We start from the raw sequence: 22,110 nt of genomic DNA on the forward strand, positions 1-22,110 counted from the left end.
TGTCTGCTAACTAGGGCACGTGTTGTCTGCATGTAAACAGTGTGGCCAGATATTGGAGTGCAGGTAACTTGTATATATTAAATTTAACAATTTTCTGAACAGCTGTAAGATTCTTTCATGACATTCTCTACACAGCTCGTCATTGTTTTATCATTAACTGCAGCATCAATTAATTATTTAATAGTGCGACCGGTATTTTTCATTTACTCACGAATGGACTGTTTTCAGTTTTCGCATCTCTGAATCTGACCCAATTATGTTGGATTCACAAGTCCTATACAGTGCAGTTACTTTCTTTGCTATAAACTTCACTGTTTTATCGCAAATGTATTTCTTTTCGTGTTAAACAGCTTTTTACTTTAAATTTTACAAAGTATTAAGTCATGATTTCCAACAAAAGAACAGTAAGTTCAGTATCACTACTTATGCATGTTTATTGCTAATGATACATTAATGCCCTCTTCAGGCCACAATGGGGGACAGAATATTTGAAAATGACCTGGTTATAATAGAAGCAATTGAAAAAAATAACGTTCTGCTGACAAGAAGCCTAAAGGATAGTGATTATGACTTCAACAAAGCAATTCCATATCAAAACTCTGTGGGGTCCTCTTCTATTCTGCCAGTGAGTTTAGCCTGTGCCTGGGGAAGTGTGGAAATCGTAAAATACCTTATTGACATTGGCGTGGACGCAAACATCCCTGGTACTGATGGAAAACTGCCTATACATTACACTTGTGATTCACAAGAACGTGCCGATGAACGCAAAGCTGAATGCACACGAGCTCTGGATATTCTAGTCAGGAATAACTGTGATGTCAATGCTGTTGATAATATGGGACGCACTGCTCTATTCTTAGCCTGTGAAGCTGATGACGTGGAGGCAGTTCGTCTTCTCGTTCAAAACTCTTGTGATGTGAATATACAGAGTGTCTTTGGAGATTCCCCATTAAAAATTTCTTGCAGAAATGCAAAATACTGGTCATACTGGCAAGGCAAGGATCCTCACAGTAGTGAAAAAAAGGGTTAATGCCTCCAACTTTCCACCTGTGCAAATAACTAAAATGCTACTACAAGCCGGAGCAGATTTGTCAGATGCAACTATGTTGCCGACTGCGGTACAGCTGGGTGACATTCAGATGGTGCAGGAACTATTGATCCTTGGAATGGACATAAACATGCTGGATGAGAATATGTGCACCCCACTGGGCATTGCCTGCTCTTCAGTGCATGTGAGCCCATGTATGGTCAAGCTACTCCTCGACAGCGGGGCTGATGTTAACAGAGGCGGTGGATGGAAACGACAGAAGCCAATCATATTTTCCTATGTACACAACTCTGTAGAGAAACTCAAATTGTTGTTGTCCTATGGAGCACAAATGTCCCGTGAAGAAATGACAGAAATGGTCTCCCTAACGTTATCAAAATCTATCTTAGAAAATCCAGAAGTGATTGGTCCAAGCAGTAAAGAGCTACTGTCATGGAGACTGCTGATGCTGCATGGTTTTACCCCTGTAGTCATTGGCACTGAGATTCAGAACAAATTGAGCCAACTGAGTATCTGCAGCAGCTTTGATAAGATATCACCATGGTTGTGGGGCATGCTGTTCCCAGTGCGATCTCTCAAAGAGATTTGCCGTATCAGTATTCGCAGCAATATACAGACACCGATAGATGAAAACCTTGTTCATCTTCCTATTCCAAATAGTGTGAAAGAGTATTTGAAAATCAATGAGATCCGTAATGGGGATCTTTAAATGGCCTCACAACATACATGTGCATATTTAAAATGATTAAGTTTTATAGTATACATTTTTAAATGTTTTTTTTTCAATGTTATGTTGTTATTTATTTAACAGGCATGTCTTGTTAGAAAATTAATATATTTAAAAAAAGATGTGACTGTAGATGTCAATTGTATGTATTCTAACTATCCTCTAAAAAATCATAGTCATATAATTATAACTTTTGAATAATGAAAACTTCTGATAAAATACGTAATATTTGCTACTTGTAATATTATTATTTTATGCCTAGGAATTCATAAAGCACAAGTGTTAAGCACAAATTATTTGATAATAAGCATCTATACTCCTTTGGTTGTTTGAAAGCTAATTATTTTAAGAAAAAATATTTTGAATTTAATTCTCACATGATCTTTGTCACATTTTAATATATTTGATTTAGCTTTTGAATGCTAACACTATTTAAATATGCTCTAATAATTTGTTATGCCCAGGATCGAAAGATCAGGGGTATATTGTTTTTGGCCTGTCTGTCTGTCTGTTTGTCATTGTGTCAGTCAGTCATTGTGTGTGTCATAAAACTTTAACCTTGGTTAAACTTTTATAACTTTAACAATATTGAAGATAGCAACTTCATATTTGGCATGCATGTGTATCTCATGGAGCTGCACATTTTGAGTGGTTAAAAATAAAGGTCAAGGTCATCCTTCAAGGTCAAAGATCAAATAATTATTGTTTTTTTCTTTCCTAAAACTTTAACCTTCGTTAAAGTTTGGTCATAACTTTTTAAGTATTGAACATAGCAACTTGATATTTGGCATGCTTGTGTATCTCATGGAGCTGCACGTTTGAGTGGTGAAAGGTCAAGTTCATCCTTCAAGGTCAAAGGTCAAATTTATGGCTTCAAAGCGGCGCAATAAGGGGGCATTGTGTTTCTGACAAACACATCTCTTGCTTGAGACATACATTTGCTCTTGTTTCATAATTATATTGGTATCATGTTGAATGATGCTGAATGGCAAGTTACATTCTTAAAAACACAGACAAGTTATGTTTGAATAGCCCTTAAGTCTTTGCAAAACTGGCTTGACAATGGCAATAATCTGCATAAGTATGTTTGAAAAAGCTGCCAGTCCAAATACATGTACAAAGTGACAAACCAAAACAGGCATGTACATCTTAAGCTTTTATTAATGATATTTTTCTGATATTCTGATACTTAACTGGGTAACACAACATAACATTATAAAACAAAACAAAAATCATAATAATTCAAAATAAACATTATTGATGGCAACAACACTTATTTCAAGGCAGTAAGTAAATGTACATGTATCTTAAGAATAAAATTCAAGATAAAATATCTTATAACAAAAGCTTCTTTGGTGTATTTACAGATATATTAGAAATTACTAATATTATGTCGGATGAAACTAATAACGTGGAATTTATATACATATGGATTTAGATAAAATATACGTTTGATGTAATTCTTTCTTATATAAGTGTAATAGAGGCATACACATATAAATGGTATCCATAGTGTTAAGAATGGCACTAATGTTTTATTATTTCATATTTTTCCTACTGCATTTTGATTGACATTTTCCAAATACAATATGCCAGTCCAATTGTAATTTTGGCAGCCAGGACAGGCAATTTTGCAAGACTGCATTGACACTTTGTGTGAATATTGTTGTAAAATGTTTAATGTAATACCTGTTTTTAGCTCACCTGAGCACAACATGCTCATGGTGAGCTTTTGTGATCGCCTTTTGTCTGTTGTGCGTCGTCCGTCATCAACATTTTGCCTTGTGAACGTACACTCTATAGGCCACATTTATTTCCGATCTTCATAAAACTTGGTCAGAACATTTGTCCCATTGATACCTCGACTGAGTTCGAAACTGGGTCATGCTGGGTCAAAAACTAGGTCACTAGGTCAAAAAATAGAAAAACCTTGTGAACACTGTAGAAGTCACATTTGATGCCCAATCTTCATGTTACTTTGTCAAAATGTTTGTATAAATGATATGTTGGTTGATTTCAAAAATGGTTCCGGTCCGTTGAAAAACATGGCCGCCAGTGGGCGGGGCAGTTTTCCTTTTTTGGCTATAGAGAAACCTTGTAAACACACTAGAAGTCACAATTTTTGCCCAATCATCATGAAAGTTGGTCAGAACATTGGTTCAATTTATGTCTCGGACAGGTTTGAAATGTTCGAGATTGGTGAAAAAACATGGCCGCCAGTGGGCGGGGCATTTTTCTCTATATGTATATAGTGAAAACATGTCAACACTCTAGAGGTCACATTTTTGGCCCAATTTTCATGAAATTTTGTCAGAACTTTTCTTTCCTAGATATGTGAATTAAGTTTTAAAATGGTTCCGGTCTGTTGAAAAACATGGTTGCAAGGGGGATGTGGCAGTTTTCCTTATATTTATATAGTGAAAAGGCTTGCAAACAATCATGAATTAAGGTCATGGCATGTGAGACAACTCTTCTAAATATTGCATTTAAGAATACAGTAGTTACTCCTTTTAGCTTTGATTATTAATGTTTTCATAATAATACAGTGTAGTTGTGTTTCATTTATGTGTTAATTGTTATTTGAGGTTGGATGTATTTATGCCCCCTTTCGAAGAAAAGGGGGCATATAGTGATCGGACTGTCTGTCCGTCTGTCTGTCTGTCCGTCTTTCCGTCCCACTTTGCGTTTAGGTTTCGAAAAATGCTCATAACTTCTATGTCCCTTGAGATATAACCTTCATATTTGGTATGCATGTGTATATGGACAAGGCCTTTCCATACGCACAACATTTTTTACCCCTTTGACCTTGACCTTGAACTTAGGGTCCGCGTTTAGGTTTCGAAATCTGCGTTTAGGTTTCAAAAAATGCTCAAAACTGCTATGTCCCTTGAGATATAACCTTCATATTTGAAATGCATGTGTATATGGACAAGGCCTTTCCATCTTAATCTGCCTTTAGGTTTGAAAAATGCTCATAACTTTTATGTCCCTCAGGGGACAAAAATTGCACTCGTCGGCTCGTATTGACGAGTGAAATCTTGAAAGGACGAGTGAATTTCCCTAAAGCTCTCGTCCTACGAGTGAAAAAAAACTGATGTTAAAATATATGTTTTCTGACCAGTAAGACTCTTTTTCATTAAAATAAAATCATTTCTTAAAGCATATCTATTCCGAAATAAGAACGATAATGAACCAGAAATCGTAATTGAAAATTTTATACAGCAGGTGCGCGTTGTTATGCGAGACTGTGTCCAGAGTAAATATTGGCTTTTTGGTGTAAACTTTGCCCGTCCATGTTGACAGGGAACCATCTGACTTCATTCACTGTAAGTATTGATTTTTTCTTTTAAGAATTATTTTACTGCGAAGTACGGTTTTAAACCAGTCTGAATTTCATCTGAAAAATGTCTGACATACGAGCGTTCTTTAAAGGGGGCACGAGTGATGTTCAACCATCCGAAATGGAAAACACGCAAACATTAGAAAAAGGAAAAAACAAATTTGTCTTCATTTATTAGCTCATCTATTTTTTGAAAAAAAATTATGAGCTATTGTCATCACCTCGGCGTCGGCGTTGGCGTTGGCGTTGGCGTTGGCGTTGGCGTTGGCGTCGGCGTCCGGTTAAGTTTTGCGTTTAGGTCCACTTTTCTCAGAAAGTATCAATGCTATTGCATTCAAACTTGGTACACTTACTTACTATCATGAGGGGACTGGGCAGGCAAAGTTAGATAACTCTGGCGTGCATTTTGACAGAATTATGTGCCCTTTTTATACTTAAAAAATTGAAAATTTTGGTTAAGTTTTGCGTTTAGTTCCACTTTTCTCAGTAAGTATCAATGCTATTGCATTCAAACTTGGTACACTTACTTACTATCATGAGGGGACTGGGCAGGCAAATTTAGATAACTCTGGCATGCATTTTGACAGAATTATGTGCCCTTTTTATACTTAGAAAATTGACAATTTTGGTTAAGTTTTGTGTTTAGGTCCATTTTATTCCTTAAGCATTAAAGCTATTGCTTTCATACTTGCAACACTTACTAACTATCATAAGGGGACTGTGCAGGCAAAGTAATGTAACTCTGACTGGCATTTTGACAGAATTATGTGCCCTTTTTATACTTAGAAAATTGAAAATTTGATTAAGTTTTGTGTTTAGGTCCACTTTATTCCTACAGTATCAAAGCTATTGCTTTCATACTTGCAAGATTTATGAACTATCATAAGGGGACCGTGCAGGCAAAGTTATGTAACTCTGACTGGCATTTGAACGGAATTATGGGCCCTTTATACTTAGAAAATTGAAAATTTGGTTAAGATTTATGTTTTGGTCCACTTTACCCCTAAAGTATCATAGATATTGCTTTCATACTTGGAACACTCACAAACTATCATAAGGGTACAGTAAAAGGACAAGTTGCATAACTCTGGTTGTCATTGTTACGGAATTATGGCCCTTTTTTGACTTAGTAACTTTTAATATATGGTTAAATTTTGTGTTTCGATCCACTTTACTTCTTAAGTATCAAGGCTATTGCTTTCAAACTTCAAATACTTACATGCTATCATGAGGTTACTGTACCTGGCAACTTTAATTTTACTTTGACCTTTGAATGACCTTGACTCTCAAGGTCAAATTATTAAATTTTGCTAAAATTGCCATAACTTCTTTATTTATGATTAGATTTGATTGATACTTTGATGAAACTACTCTTACCTGACATACCACAATAGACTCCACCCAAACCATCCCCCGTGCCGTCCCCTCCCCCCCTCCCCCCCTCCCCCCCTCCCCCCCCCTATTTTTTTTTTTTTTTTTTTTTTTTTTTTTTAAGATCATCTCACAAATGACCACCACACCCTCACACTATACCCCCCCCCACCCCACCCCCCCCCTAATTTTTTTTTTTTTTTTTTTTTTTTTTTTTTTTTTAAGATCATCTCACAAATTACCACCACACCCTCACACTATACCCCCCCCCATTTTTTTTTTAAAAATGGTTATGTTTGAAATACCGTCCAACCATCGCACCCAAACCCCCCCCCCATCGCCCCCCCCCAACCCCCCCCCCCCCCCCCCGGATTTTTTTTTTTTTTTTTTTTTTTTCGCTTTTTTGGAAGATAATGTAATAAATGTCCACAACCCCACACTATACACCCCTCTTCACTCCACTCCTCCCTCCTTTGTGATTGAAAATGAGAGTCCCTTCACCTTTAAAAAGAAAATAGATGAGCGGTCTGCACCCGCAAGGCGGTGCTCTTGTTTATTTTGTGTTCCTCATAAATAAAGTAAGTTAGCATTTCTTCTGTGATCAGCTGGCATGAATAACTAAGTAAGCAGCATTTTAGCAGTGATATAGGAAACATTGTTAGTCACATCAGTCCTTTGCAATCTTTCTTTCACACATATTTGAAGGACAAGTGCATGTGTTTGCAGGACGAGTGAAAATTTTAATGCACTTGTCCTGCAGGACGAGTGCAATTTATAAATATTTTTGTCCCCTGTCCCTTGAGATATAACCTTCATATTTGGTATGCATGTGTATATCGACAAGGCCTTTCCATACGTACACATTTTTTTACCACTGTGACCTACACTGTCCATCAGTCCGCATTTGCTTTGTAAACACTCTAGCATTCACATTTCTCAAGCATTCTTTATCAAAGTTGCTGAAAGATCTCAGTCAAGTTTGATGATTAGCAAAATCACATAATTAATTCCATAATTATTGCCCTTAGATTGTCCAAATTTTCATAATATTATACAAAATCCTTATAAGCAAAGTTTGATGATTGATGTTTGGGGGGTCAACTCAAAATATAGGTCACCATTTCAAATCTTACAAAAACAAAAACACTCCCTACGCCAGAGCTTTGGTTCAATAATGATGAAACTTGACCAGGATGTTTGTCTGGTCAATATCTAGGTCATGTTTGACATTAGGTAAAGATTGAATGAACCGACTCCTCTCAGGTGAGCGAACTAGGGCCATCTTGGCTCTCTTGTTTGACCTTGTGGTTTCTTTTTTATTAAGAAAAGTATTGTTCCTTTGGCTGTTTGTAATAGTTATTATGCCCCCCTTCGAAGAAGAGGGGGTATATTGCTTTGCTCATGTCGGTCGGTCCGTCCGTCTGTCCGTCCGTCTGCCAGGTGGGTGTCAGACGATAACTCAAGAACGCTTGGGCCTAGGATCATGAAACTTCATAGGTACATTGATCATGACTTGCAGATGTCCCCTATTGATTTTGAGGTCACTAGGTCAAAGGTCAAGGTCACAGTGACCCGAAATAGTAAAATTGTTTCCGGATGATAACTCAAGAACGCATACGCCTAGGATCATGAAACTTCATGGGTAGATTGATCATGACTCCCAGATGACCCCTATTGATTTTGAGGTCACTAGGTCAAAGGTCAAGGTCACGGTGACCCAAAATAGTAAAATGGTTTCCGGATGATAACTCAAGAACGCATACGCCTAGGATCATGAAACTTCATGGGTAGATAGATGATGACTCGCAGATGACCCCTATTGATTTTGAGGTCACTAGGTCAACGGTCAAGGTCACGGTGACCCGAAATAGTAAAATGATTTTCGGATGATAATTCAAGAACGCATATGCCTAGGATCATGAAACTTTATAGGTACATTGATCATGACTCACAGATGACCCCTATTGATTTTGAGGTCACTAGGTCAAAGGTCAATGTCACGGTGACCTGAAATAGTAAAATGATTTTCGGATGATAACTCAAGAACGCATATGCCTAGGATCATGAAACTTCATAGGTAGATTGATCATGACTCGCAGATGACCCCTTTTGATTTTTAGGTCACAAGGTCAAAGGTCAAGGTCACGGTGACCCGAAATAGTAAAATGATTTTCGGATGATAACTCAAGAACGCTTTTGCCTAGGATCATGACACCTCATAGGTACATTGATCGTGACTTGCAGATGACCCCTTTTGATTTTCAGGTCACTAGGTCAAAGGTCAAGGTCACAGTGACAAATGTCGTATTCACACAATCGCTGCCAGTACAATGGACAGCCCATATGGGGGGCATGCATGTTTTACAAACAGCCCTTGTTGATATCTTGGATTAATTTGAAAATGGTTACATTTGCTTGAAAAACATGGCTGCTAGGGGCGGGGCATTTTTCCTTGTATGGCTATAGTGAAATCTTGTTAACACTCTAGAGGCCACATTTATAGTCCCATCTTCATGAAACTCGGTCAGAAGATTCATCCAAATAATATCTTGGACGAGTTAAAAAATGATGCCAGTTGGTTGAAAAACATGGCCACCACTGGGGCGGGGCATTTTTCCTTATATGGCTATAGTAAAACCTTGTTAACACTCTAGGGGTCACATTTATTTTCCGATCATCATGAAACTGGGTCAGAAGATTTGTCCCAATGATATCTTGGATCAGTTCGAAAATGGTTTTGGTTTCTTTTAAAAAAATGGCCACCAGGGGCGGGGAATTTTTCCTTATATGGCTTTAGTAAAACCTTGTTAACACTCTAGAAGCCACATTTATTTTCCGATATTCATGAAACTTGGTCAGAAGATTTGTCCCAATAATATCTTGTTATCTCAGGTGAGCGACTTTGGGCCCCTCAGGCCTTCTTGTTGTTGAAACCCATTGTAACAAAATGGAAAGATTGAATCATACTTGCATTTTTGCTATGTTTATCTTTAGGATATAAATATATGAATCCAATACAGTTCTTAACCACTGGTGGTACATTTCAAGCTGAATATTATTTGAAAAAGTATATAAAGTAAAGCATTGTTTGTTGTTTGACTGCATTTTACATAATGTTTTCATGTTTGACCACAAGGGTTACTTAAAAGAATTGTCTTTTTTTGGCACTTAAAATTACAGCATAAAACACAACGTGCTATAGTTCCAAGTGATATGTGTTGTTAAGCTGGACATGATTGATGTACATGTAACTTAAGTCTATGTTGTTTATTTTAAAGCAACGTCTTTTGCAATGGTTTGGTGTAACCTAAAATCATCTTTTATTTATGTTTAAGTGGAATTTATGTGCTTAAAGCATTTGTTCAACTGTCCTGAGTGTGATGTGTGAAAGTGGGACACTTTGTCTAATAAAATCATCTGTGAATTTAAGTTGTGTAAATGTTTTTTATGTCCCCCACCACTATATATGTCCCCCACCACTATATATGTCCCCAACCACTATAGTGGGGGACGTATTGTTTTTTGTTTTTTGCTGTCTTTGTTTGTGCAAACTTTAACATTTGCATAACTTTTGCAATATTGAAGATAGAAACTTCATATTTGGCATACATGTTTACCTCATGGAGCTGCACATTTTGAGTCAAGGTCATCCTTCAAGGTCAAATATATTGGTCAAAATCTCTCATTTAATATACACTTTTGTAATATTGAAGATAGCAACTTGATATTTGACATGCATGTGTATCTCATTGATCTGCACATTTTGAGGGGTGAAAGGTCAAGGTCATCATTCAGGGTCAAAGGTGGCTTCAAAGCAGCGCAGTAGGGGATATTGTCTTTCTGACAAACATATCTCTTGTTTCATATTGTAATGAGATGACTGCATATGACTTGGATATATTGAGTAAAGTCATATGTAATTTACATCTAGTTAGTTCCCTACCGGTTTCACCAGAGGGGACTTATGGTATTCGCTCTGTGAGTCTGTCACACGTTTCTGGATCCTGCGATAACTTTAAAAGTTCTTAATATTTTTTCATGAAACTTGGAATATGGATAGATGGCAATATGGAAATTATGCATGTCATTTCATTTTGTTCCTACGTCTAAAATTCTGGTTGCTATGGCAACAAATATACTAGAAATACTACTGAAAATGGTGGTTTTCTGGATCCTGCAATAACTTTAAAAGTTCTTAATATTTTTTCACGAAACTTGGAACATGGATAGATGGCAATATGGACATAATGACGTCATTTCATTTTGTTCCTACGTCAAAAATTATGGTTGCTATGGCAACAAATACAATTTTTTTTAAATCTGAAAATGTTGGAATTTCTGACAATGGTGGAGCCGGTAGGGGACTTATATTGCTTGACAATAGTCTTGTTTATCTAAATAGGGAATATTATATTACAGTGGTGTTCCAGTCAGTCCTATGGAAAGAGTTAATTGTGTGATGTTGTGTTATGCGAGCCTTTTTTTCCCAGCTGCCAAAAACGGAAGCAGATTTCTCAAATTGAAAGTCGGAACTGGTATATACTATCTTTTATTTTTATGCCCCCTTTCAAAGAAGAGGGGGTATATTGCTTTGCACATGTCAGTTGGTCAGTCGGTCGGTCTGTCAGTCCGTCCACCAGGTGGTTTCCGGATGATAACTCAAGAATGCTTAGGCCTAGGATCATGAAACTTCATAGGTAGATAGATCATGACTCGCAGATGACCCCTATTAATTATGAGGTCACTAGGTCAAAGGTCATGGTGACCCGAAATAGTAAAATGGTTTCCGGTTGATAACTCAAGAACGCATATGCCTAGGATCATGAAACTTCATAGGTAGATTGATCATGACTTGCAGATGACCCCTCTTGATTTTGAGGTCACTAGGTCAAAGGTCACGGTGACCCGAAATAGTAAAATGGTTTCTGGATGATAACTCAAGAATGCATACGCCTAGGATCATGAAACTTCATAGGTAGATAGATCATGACTCGCAGATGACCCCCATTGATTTTGAGGTCAGTAGGTCAAAGGTCAAGGTCACGGTGACCCGAAATATTAAAATGGTTTCCGAATGATAACTCAAGAACACATATGCCTAGGATCATGAAACTTCACAGGTAGATTGATCATGACTCGCAGATGACCCCTATTGATTTTGAGGTCACTAGGTCAAGGTCACGGTGACCCGAAATAGTTAAATGGTGTCCGGATGATAACTCAAGAACGCTTACGCCTAGAATCATGAAACTTCATAGATACATTGATCACGACTCGCAGATGACCCATATTGATTTTCAGGTCTCTAGGTCAAAGGTCAAGGTCACGGTGACCCGAAACAGTAAAATTGTTTCCGGATGATAACTCAAGAATGCTTTTGCCTAGGATCATGACACTTCATAGGTACATTGATCATGACTCGCAGATGACCCCTATTGATTTTCAGGTCACTAGGTCAAAGGTCAAGGTCACAGTGACAAAAAACGTATTCACACAATGGCTGCCACTACAACGGACAGCCCATATGGGGGTCATGCATGTTTTACAAACAGCCCTTGTTTTATGTAAATAATTCAGTATTAGTCTACTACCGGTGTTTTCGCTCTGTGAGTCTCTCTGTCTGTCTGTCTGTCACACTTTTATGGATCCTGCAGATAAAATAACTTTAAAAGTTCTTCATATTTTTTTCATGAAACTTTAAACATGGATAAATGGCGATATGGACGTTATGTACGTCATTTTATTTTGTTCCTAAATAAAAAAATTCTGGTTGCTAAGGCAACAAATAGACTAGAAATACTGCTGAAAATGGTGGTTTTCTGGATCCTGAGATAACTTTGCAAATTCTTCATATTTTTTCATGAAACTTGAAACATGGATAGATGGAAATATGACAATATGCACGTCATTTCATTTTGTTCTGACGTCAAAAATTATGGTTGGTAGTGCAACAAATAGACTAGAAAAACTGCTGAAAATGGTGGTTTTCTGGATCCTGCGATAACTAAATTAAAAGTTCTTCGTATTTTTGCATGATACTTGAAACATGGATAGATGGCAATACAGACATTATGCACGTCATTTTATTTTGTTTTTACGTCCAAAATTATGGTTGCTATGGCAACAAATAAAAAAATCTGACAATGGTGGAATTTCAGACAATGGTGGAGCCGGTAGGGGACTTTATTTTCTTGGCAATAGTCTTGTTTAATTTGGAATACCCCGTAGGTTTATGACAAATAGTAATTTTCATAAAATGTCTGTCAGTTCCTCGTATCTGATGTCCAGACTCCCCATTTTGTGTTCCAACTTGTTCCCCAAATTATGGATTAAGTAAAATCTAACGGGAAGCTTTAGTACCGAGTAGAGCTATGTTCAATCAACTTCTTTGACATGATGGTGCTTGGGCATTTTTTGAAATGCTAGAGTACAATTCTTTTAGCCTCTTTCTACAAAGCAATTTCCAGAATACATTTTAACATTATGCCGAGACACAGTGGAATCTTCAATTCCAAAATATATGAGAGCTTAGATGTTCTGGAAAAATGATTTTTACTGGAGTTATTTTAGCTTTATTATTGTTCAAATAATCTTGTATACTGGGGCAGCCATTTCGATGTTTTAAAGACAGTAAGCAGAAAACATAGTTGCCCGTCAATTTAACTCGGTTACGTCATATTAGAAAATTTGGATTGTCTACCTCAACATTTCTCATACTGTGTCAGCAGTTTGCTTTCGTGCACTTTAATTGTTTTTCCTTTCTGAATTATGCAATTGAAATAATCCAAATCCCAGCTGTGACTCTCCGGCAGCTGTGCGTATATACTCCTAAATGCTCAGATCATCCAAGAAGAACTACTGAATTATGGAATTCTGAAAAAAGATTTCTCTGGATGATTATTATGTGCTTTTAGCTCCCCTGAGCACAAAATTATCACAATGAGCTCTTGTGATTGCCTTTTCGTCCTTCTGTCGTCTTGTGTCTTGCGTCGTCAACATTTACATTGTCAACACTCAAAAGGCAACATTTATCATCCAATCTTCATAAAAACGTTGTCAGAACATCTGTACCAATGTAATAAAGTCCGAGTTCGGGTCATGTAAGATTAAAATAAGTCACTTGGTCAAATCAAAGAAAAAGCTTATTTGGACTCTAGAAGTAACATTTTTACCCATCTTCATGAAACTTGATCAGAACTTTTGTTCTGATGATAATTCGGCTGTGTTCGAAATATCGTTTTGTTATAAAAAAACTTGGCCACATTTTTAGTGTAATCTTCATGTACATTGTAACTTGCTGAGAAGATGTGTTTTGATAATATTTAGACCAATTACAAAAATGGTTTAGGTCTGTAAAAAACATGGTTGCTAAAGGGCATGGAAGGTTTTGTTATATTGCTATACTAAAACCTTGAGGTCAAATATTTTTGCCCAATCTTCATGAACCTTGCTCAAAATGTTTGTTCTGATGATATCTAAATTGTGAAAACAAGGGCTGTTTGTAAAACATGCATGCCCCCCATATGGGCTGTCCGTTGTAGTGGCAGCCATTGTGTGTATACGTTTTTTGTCACTGTGACCTTGACCTTTGACCTAGTGACCTGAAAATCAATAGGGGTCATCTGTGAGTCATGATCAATGTACCTATAAAGTGTCATGATCCTAGGCAAAAGCGTTCTTGAGTTATCATCCGAAAATCATTTTACTTTTTCGGGTCACCGTGACCTTGACCTTTGACCTTGTGACCTGAAAATCAATAGGGGTCATCTGCGAGTCATGATCAATCTACCTGTGAAGTTTCATGATCCTAGGCATATGCGTTCTTGAGTTATTATCCGAAATCCATTTTACTATTTCGGGTCACCGTGACCTTGACTTTTGACCTAGTGACCTCAAAATCAATAGGGGTCATCTGCGAGTCATGATCAATCTACCCATGAAGTTTCATGATCCTAGACGTATGCATTCTTAAGTTATCATACGGAAACCATTTTACTATTTCGGGTCACCGTGACCTTGATCTTTGACCTAGTGACCTCAAAATCAATAGGGGTCATCTGTGAGTCATGATCAATCTACCCATGAAGTTTGATGATCCTAGGCGTATGCGTTCTTGAGTTATCATTCAAAAACCATTTTACTATTTCGGGTCACCTTGACCTTTGACCTAGTGACCTCAAAATCAATAGGGGTCATCTGCGAGTCATGATCAATGTACCTATGAAGTTTCATGATCCTAGGCCCAAGCATTCTTGAGTTATCGTCTGACAACCACCTGGTGGACGGACCGACAGACCGACATACCGACAGACCGACCGACATGAGCAAAGCAATATACCCCCTCTTCTTCGAAGGGGGACATAATAATTCTAGTTTGTTGTCATGTAATTGTTAGTTAAGCTGGTATTTTTGGCTTTCGTTCAACCTTTGAACTCACGTAAAATTGCTTCTTTCTGAAGAGGATTACAACCATTTAAGAAAAGCTTCGTCACTGTGATTTTGAAGTGTTTTGATAATAATGATGATGCTAATTGATGATTATGAATAGGCTGAATACGATGATACAGGTGACGTATTCATAAACCTGAAAAATAATCAAATTTTGTATTATGTTTAATTTAACAAATTAATTATATATTTATTAAAAATCCCTTTTTTAGAAAATCAGATGGTGATAAACACAGTTAAACAGCAAGAATTGTCTGATTCGATTCCTATTTTACCTTTTACACAACATAATACGTATGTCAGGGCCTGTAATTGCAATATCCCAGGCTGATCCACAAATAAAATTACAATCGACATAGTTACATTTTTCTAGACAGCCGGCTACACGATTACTGGGTTTTTCAAGTAAAGTTCCCCCCCCCCTTAAATTAAAATAAGGTTGAATGTTTATGTTTCATAAACTACTTTTTTCTGAACTCCACTTTCTCTTATTTGTTTTGCTTCTTTGGGTCTCAGATTAGCTCCTTAGGTCTCTTGAGGTCACATAATCCCAAACCGGAACAGGGTTACATGCAGTCAGTTTGATACTGAGCACACGTTCAGTGCATGCTGCATAGGATTGTAAAATACATTGCGAATAAAATGTTTTGGTATCAATTTGAAGGTATATTTGTAAGCAATAAGATAAAAAGCCATTTTTGTGCTCTACTTTTTCTGTTGATGGTCCCCGGCTTTGAAAGTAGGTCATACTATTTGAGCCCAAAATGGTCGCCTCCACATCTGTCAAAACTGGTGTGCCTGTTCTAAGGTAAATATTTTGAGTTACAACACATAGAATTTGATGGCATGCATTCCTTTCAAAAGATAATGCATTTATCTTTCCAATGATGTATGATGATATAGTGCTGAAACGCTTGGTCATGGTAAAAATTGATATCGAACATAAACTATTTGATATATAATATAGAAGGAAATTAATTGCGCATGCGTAACCTTGACCCTCTCGTTTACGTAGAGTGTAATTTATTTGCAATTCCGGCTCTGACGACGAAAATTTAGAATATAAGACTTAAAGTTGAGTTGTAGACTTCACAACTCATGTAATTTGTTTAATTTAACTTTGAGCTTCGAATATTTAAAATTGTTGATGGCATACACGGTCTTACTTTGGGTTTAGAGTTAATAATTGTGTTACATCATTGTATGAAGTGCTGTATACATATAGGATCTGGCACGAGTTGTCATATCATACCATATTTTATTAAACGAGTTCAGGAACTTTGTTAGTAAGCGATCTATTGGCGAGCTTACTAACGAATTTCCTGGACGAGTTTAATAAAATATGGTATGATATGACAACGAGTGTCAGATCTTTTTTATCACATGCTTTTAAATGAGCAAATTAAATACATATTTACGCAAACATAATGATAAATTCCGAATGTTGTTTACATTTCGTGACGTCATTTGACGAATTGCAGCAAAATAACAAAATGCGATTGGTCAATAAACGAAAACTAAGCCAATCATAACGCTTAAAAATAGTTGTATTACATGGGAAACAGGGTATAGCATGTGATAAATTCACATTCTATATGCGTGTAGATACTCTAATTGATACGTGGTTTTCTTCATCCAATTAGATCTTTTAGATCTATTCACTGTTTGTGGTTGAACATTATGAAATGATGGAAGAGCATATTGGAGAGCATCATTGCGTTTTAAATAGGAAACTATTATTTGTTAAACGTTTTCTAAACAAAGACATATTTTCACCAACAAATTTTAGGCTCGCATGAAGGAAAATTAATGTTAAAATAGTATTATTGTAAAAGTACTTAAAATCAATTCATAAAACCCATCGAGCTTAGTGTAGCATTAATACTTCACTATTTAATTATGATAGAAAATGATTAAAACAAACATAAATTACATTCTAATTAAGTTTTTCAATCACGATATAATTTGTTATTAAGAAACATGCTCTAACGCCATAAGCGCCATTGGTAGCAAGTTTATTTTCAAACTTTGAAGTATGATTTTTTGGGTCTAAGGCCTTGTTAAATGAATATCTGGTCACTCCATTGGGTATTGATGTCACTGTATTGATGCCAATAAAATGTATAATCTTCTATCTCAGTTGTTTTATCAATTTCTTACTGCCTCAATTATCTGTGCATCTGTGTATTGATCACCGCTCTACACTGTTTAACGGTTGCAACGATATATAGTAATACGACACACGAACAATAACTATGATTCTAATAAAAAGACGAATGCTTCGGTTATTATAGGAAAATATGTTCGTCCCAATCGACTCGGGGCGCTAATTTGTATTTGCTGCATTTTATGAAATTCGTCTTCAATGTATAATTGTTCTTGCTAATGTTGTGTTATTGAAGCATATTTAATCTATATATTACAATTCAACACATATTAAAAAATCGTTTAATATCGCTTTCAAATTATATATTATGTTGTTTGTTTAGAAGGGAGGGGTCTTCAATGAAAAAGGCTTTAGGTATGATTTGGTAATTCTGACCCTGTATCTTTTTTCTTATCCCACAGGGTCGCACATTTCATTGAACGCTCTTATTTGGTCAATAAAACGCCGCTTAGTAATGACAAACACACATTTGTAACCTACATTTGATAAGTATATGCCAAATATGAAGTTCTATATATGTTTAATTCAGTATCTATAAGATAACGTCGTTCCTAATAGCAAACGAGAAATTAAAACGTGCTTGTTAACTACTTGCTACTCACGGGTACTATATTATCAAATCAACGATGAAAATGTAGGTTATAGTTTATTGTCGTTGATATTCAGCAAATGAAAATATCAGCTGTAGTTAACTATTGCTACGGATTTTTGATGCCAATAAAACACAATGAAATAGTATTGTTCTGAACAGTTAGTTAATTAAAGGGGCATTTTCACAGGTTTTGGCATGTTTTGAAGTTTGCAATTAAATGCTATATATTGATAAATGTAAACATTAAATTTTAAAAGCTCCAGTAAAAATTCAAAAATAAAGTTTAAAAAGGGAAAAAAGTAGCCCGCAGCAGGGCTGAAACCAGTGACCCCCGGCATCCTGAAGTAAAAACGCATAATCCAACTGAGCTATTCTGCCAAGCATACATAAGATCCGTATTTTATACATTATATAAGCAGTTTTCGTAGTTTCACAAATTTAAACGACAACAACAGATCTCTCCAAATTATTCAATCGTTTTGCTTTGCAACGCTCTATAATTTTTAGGTTTTTATATCGTCAAAAGATGCATATAATGGCTATATTAGACCATGGCAAATGCTCAGCAATACTGTTACCTCACAAATATCATAACTAAACCGAAAATTTGCGAATCTGAAACAACTTTTTTCACTTTTGTCAATTTACCAAACCGTGAAAAGATCCCTTTAATAGTCTATGGTAATTTATAACATATCTGCAATTATCTTTATTGTTTTCTTTTTTCAGAGTGAAACTTCTGTATTTACCTGTATTAGGCTCTTTTATTGTGACTGTGCTTAATAGTATTCATAAGAGCATGCGCGTGTTTTGTTTTGCTTTGTGTATTTTTGTGAATTATATTAAGCTTTTATTTGCCCGTAAATACTTTTAGTAATGAATATAATAAAGCATTTTAAACTGTTTTGAAGAAATTAAAACAATGTTACGGCTTGGATTTCAAAGTAATGGGTGGCATGTTTAAGATACGCACGTTTCATGCAATTAAAAATGTTTTAGAAGAACACATACCAAATATATTCGTAAGCATATTTTCAATGGCATGTATTGTGTTCAGCCATTGTTTCGTGTTCGTCATTGTCAAATTCAGTCTTTAATTTATAACTGGACTATTTTTAAGCTGAGTTTGTTAATGTTATATGCTACAAATATTTATATTGAGACTCGTAGCATCTTTTTTCTAATAGCAATCCCACACTCAATGCAAATGTTTTATACATGTAATAATGAATTAAATTTTGATGCGTACATATTTTCTCAAATAGTTTTAATTAGTTCACTTGAGCACGTGTCCGTCATCGTTTGTCATTAAACTTTCACTTAAAGAACCGTTAACACTACTAAATACTATTATGATGTATACAAACTTCCAACAACAAAAAGTGCCATACGAAGGTTAATAACAATAGAAAAAAACATAAAACAAGTAACATTTATGTAAACACGTTAACACTCAAACATTCTGAAACTTGTATATAAAAATCGTTTCATGATGACGATCTTGTTTCGTTTTACGGATGATCTCGAGTCAAGATCGGATTCTTTTGGTTTGCGTTAATGTTAAAAATTTATGCAAGCTAACCCAGAAATCTGCAGCTTTGTCATTGAAATAACATAAGCTATCATTTTCATCCTATCGACATTAACGTTTGTATTAAAATAAATACCTTTATTTAAAGTGTTACTTTTATATCCACGTTACACAATCATTGGGGTCATGAATGTAATTTTGCTAAAATTGAATAGTCACGAGCTTTACGATCTTTTAGAATTAAAAATGATAGACAAGATCTAATGACATATAAGGCTAAAAAAGTATTTTCAAATCTATATGTTTAAACAAAAAAGTAAAATTATCTTAGAAAAAGCGTAATGATCCAGTTAGTTCCCTGAACAATTCTAAAATGTTTTGGAAAACTTTAAAAGGAAACCGTAAACATCAAGAAAATAGTATAGACCTAACGCAATGGCATGATTATTTGAAAACTTTATTAATAAATAAAAAAGGCAATTCTCAAGAGCAAGATGACAATATTCAATACGATTGTAGTAGTTTAAAAGCACCCATGTGTAACCAAGGAATCGTTGATAGCATGCGTCACCTGAAATCAAATCGTTCAGGGGGCCATGACGTTATTTGTATTAAAATGTATAAATTTACTATTAATGATATATTGCCTTTTTAAATCTACCTTTAATGAAAATTTTTTTATTCATGTATTTTTCCTAATAATTGGAGCGAGAGTATAATTACTCCACTACACAAAAATGGATCTATTAACGTCCCTAATAATTACCGTGGTATCTCACTTATAGACACTATATGTAAAATATTTAATGTTTAATGCATATGAGTAGTCCTCCAATATTACTATTTGTTCACTGATTCGTAGTAATTCGGTTAAGAAATCAATATTCTAGCACCATGTTTGCTCATATTTGTCTATGGATTTTAGCACTGGTTTCTGTTATGGCGGCTAATGACCCTTTACACCATGCACAACGACTATGGCCGTTATGTGTTTGTTTGTTCTTGCCGCAAAGAAGTAACACGGCATACACTAACATGCAGCGTATGAAGAAAACCTATAGAAAAGGAACGGGTGATCAATATCAGGTAATGATTATTAAAAGATGTACATTGTTTTCGTCTCTACTGCACAAAGCATACTTCTATTCCGAAATACGGCCGTTATAAGATAATAAAAAAATCGATTAGACAAGCCTTGTCGTGTATACATTTTTACTCACGGGATTCATTTAAGTACACACAGGCAGCAGCATAATATTCCGTATATACATTACACACATTTATTTAAAAGTTATTTTATATACAAAATGAGAAATGCATATAGATATTATAAAATACATGTTTCCTTGGATTATTATTTTTTCTTTCTAAACTCAAAATCAACATCGGAGGTAAGTAATTCGATTTTATTATTTGAATTCTGGACATTCTTGATATTACAAAAAATACGACTTACCGGTGCATATTCTATTCCATAATGAACTTAGGTTTTTGTATCATGATGTTTAAAATAGAATTATAAAACAGCAAATACACTGTGTAAAAATTGTGTATTATTAACAAACAATGCTAAAACTTGGGTCTAAACTGGCCTTGTAATTTTGGTAATATGATTGATATAGAAAAATTATATCAAAACATCATTACAAAACGGTCCACTTCAGTCACACGTTCCAAAGGTTAACGTTTTGGTATGATATACTATATATTAGTATTCTAGTAAGTTTGATCAAATCATTTTCCCTGGGGTCAATATTTGCAAGCCCATGGGGTGAGTTTCTCGCAAATGTGTAAGGTGGCAATCGTAACCATAACCTTCTCGCTAACTATGAAGCTGATAACATAGATTTTTGATTTTTTATCATGTACAGGTCATGTACATAGTATGTTACAGAACGCTCCTGGGATCAAAACTGGTCAAGCCCTTCTGGTCATACAATTATATAGAATTCATTAAGAAAAGCATAAACATAAATGAAACCCAAAGCATATTAGTTACCGCAGTCATTTGGAAACTCCATTTTACGGACGTTTTATTGAGAAAAATGCATTCCTTCGTTCAACAGAAGGTCTCATTCCCATTCACACATCCGCCTATACGAGTTCGATTTAGTAGGATCCTTAAGATTCGTTCAAAACAAAATCCACAATATAAACACATACAATTCATTTCCAACAAAGTCATGGTGTTTTATGAATCTGGTATAATCATGTGATAGAGCATTGAATACAATAAAACTATATCAATACAAAGCATAACACGATAGTAAGCTGCACAAGCATAAATACAATGCAAATACAAAAAAAACTCAATTCGCATAACCCTTATAAAGCAGGTATCTAGACTATTTTATAATGATAGTTTTACATTGAATAATGAATTGTGGCTGCGTATTTACAATAAAACAAAGGCGGTCTAATTACAGCGCTTTTATATTTTAGTTGGTGCTTTGACAGAAGAGACGCAATAATGCAAGAATACAAAAAAACTTATTGCATGTGTTTGATGCTTCAGTTTGTGACAACAGTATGCATACAGTTTAAAGTTAACGCCTTTTATGCTGTAGAACATACATGGAAGTCATTCCTTAAATTGGTAAGTGATGGGTAATAATGAATGAGACGCTGACGTTCATGATAAGGTTAAACTAAGAAAGGTTCAGACTTGGACGTCGAACCTAGAAAGATCAGGAAAACTTACCGGTATTCCTATTAGCCACTACATCAAATAAAAAACGCTCAAGAAATTATTTAAATCAGAAAGTTAATTGGCAACCGTGTGATTTTCCCCGTAGCTGTTTCCTGGCACTCTACTGTAATTTCAGTACCACCAAAAATCATGCGAACCTCAACTGACCGTTCAGTCCCACTTCCAGCAAGTGGTAC

The 22,110-nt window shown here is 35.5% G+C and overlaps 1 protein-coding gene, 1 long non-coding RNA gene and 1 pseudogene across 2 annotated transcripts in view; 2 read left to right on the top strand and 1 right to left on the bottom strand.

Annotated features, from left to right (window-relative positions):
• Window positions 1-3: 3 nt before the first annotated feature.
• LOC127877551 (ankyrin repeat and KH domain-containing protein 1-like) lies at window positions 4-4,336 on the top strand (annotated as a pseudogene).
• Window positions 4,337-7,014: 2,678 nt separating this feature from the next.
• Window positions 7,015-9,915, top strand: LOC127879497 (uncharacterized). The gene is made up of 2 exons (XR_008049125.1): window positions 7,015-8,171; window positions 8,317-9,915. It is a non-coding gene; the product is annotated as an uncharacterized LOC127879497 (long non-coding RNA).
• Window positions 9,916-21,529: 11,614 nt separating this feature from the next.
• LOC127878118 (heat shock 70 kDa protein 12A-like) overlaps window positions 21,530-22,110 on the bottom strand; it is a 71,870-nt gene continuing 71,289 nt past the window's right edge. The window contains exon 10 of the mRNA XM_052424542.1: window positions 21,530-22,110. Coding sequence (XP_052280502.1) covers window positions 21,976-22,110 — 135 coding nt within the window. The 3' untranslated portion in view covers window positions 21,530-21,975.

This window comes from Dreissena polymorpha, chromosome 4, assembly GCF_020536995.1.
Source record: "Dreissena polymorpha isolate Duluth1 chromosome 4, UMN_Dpol_1.0, whole genome shotgun sequence".
Taxonomy (NCBI): Eukaryota; Metazoa; Mollusca; class Bivalvia; order Myida; family Dreissenidae; genus Dreissena; species Dreissena polymorpha.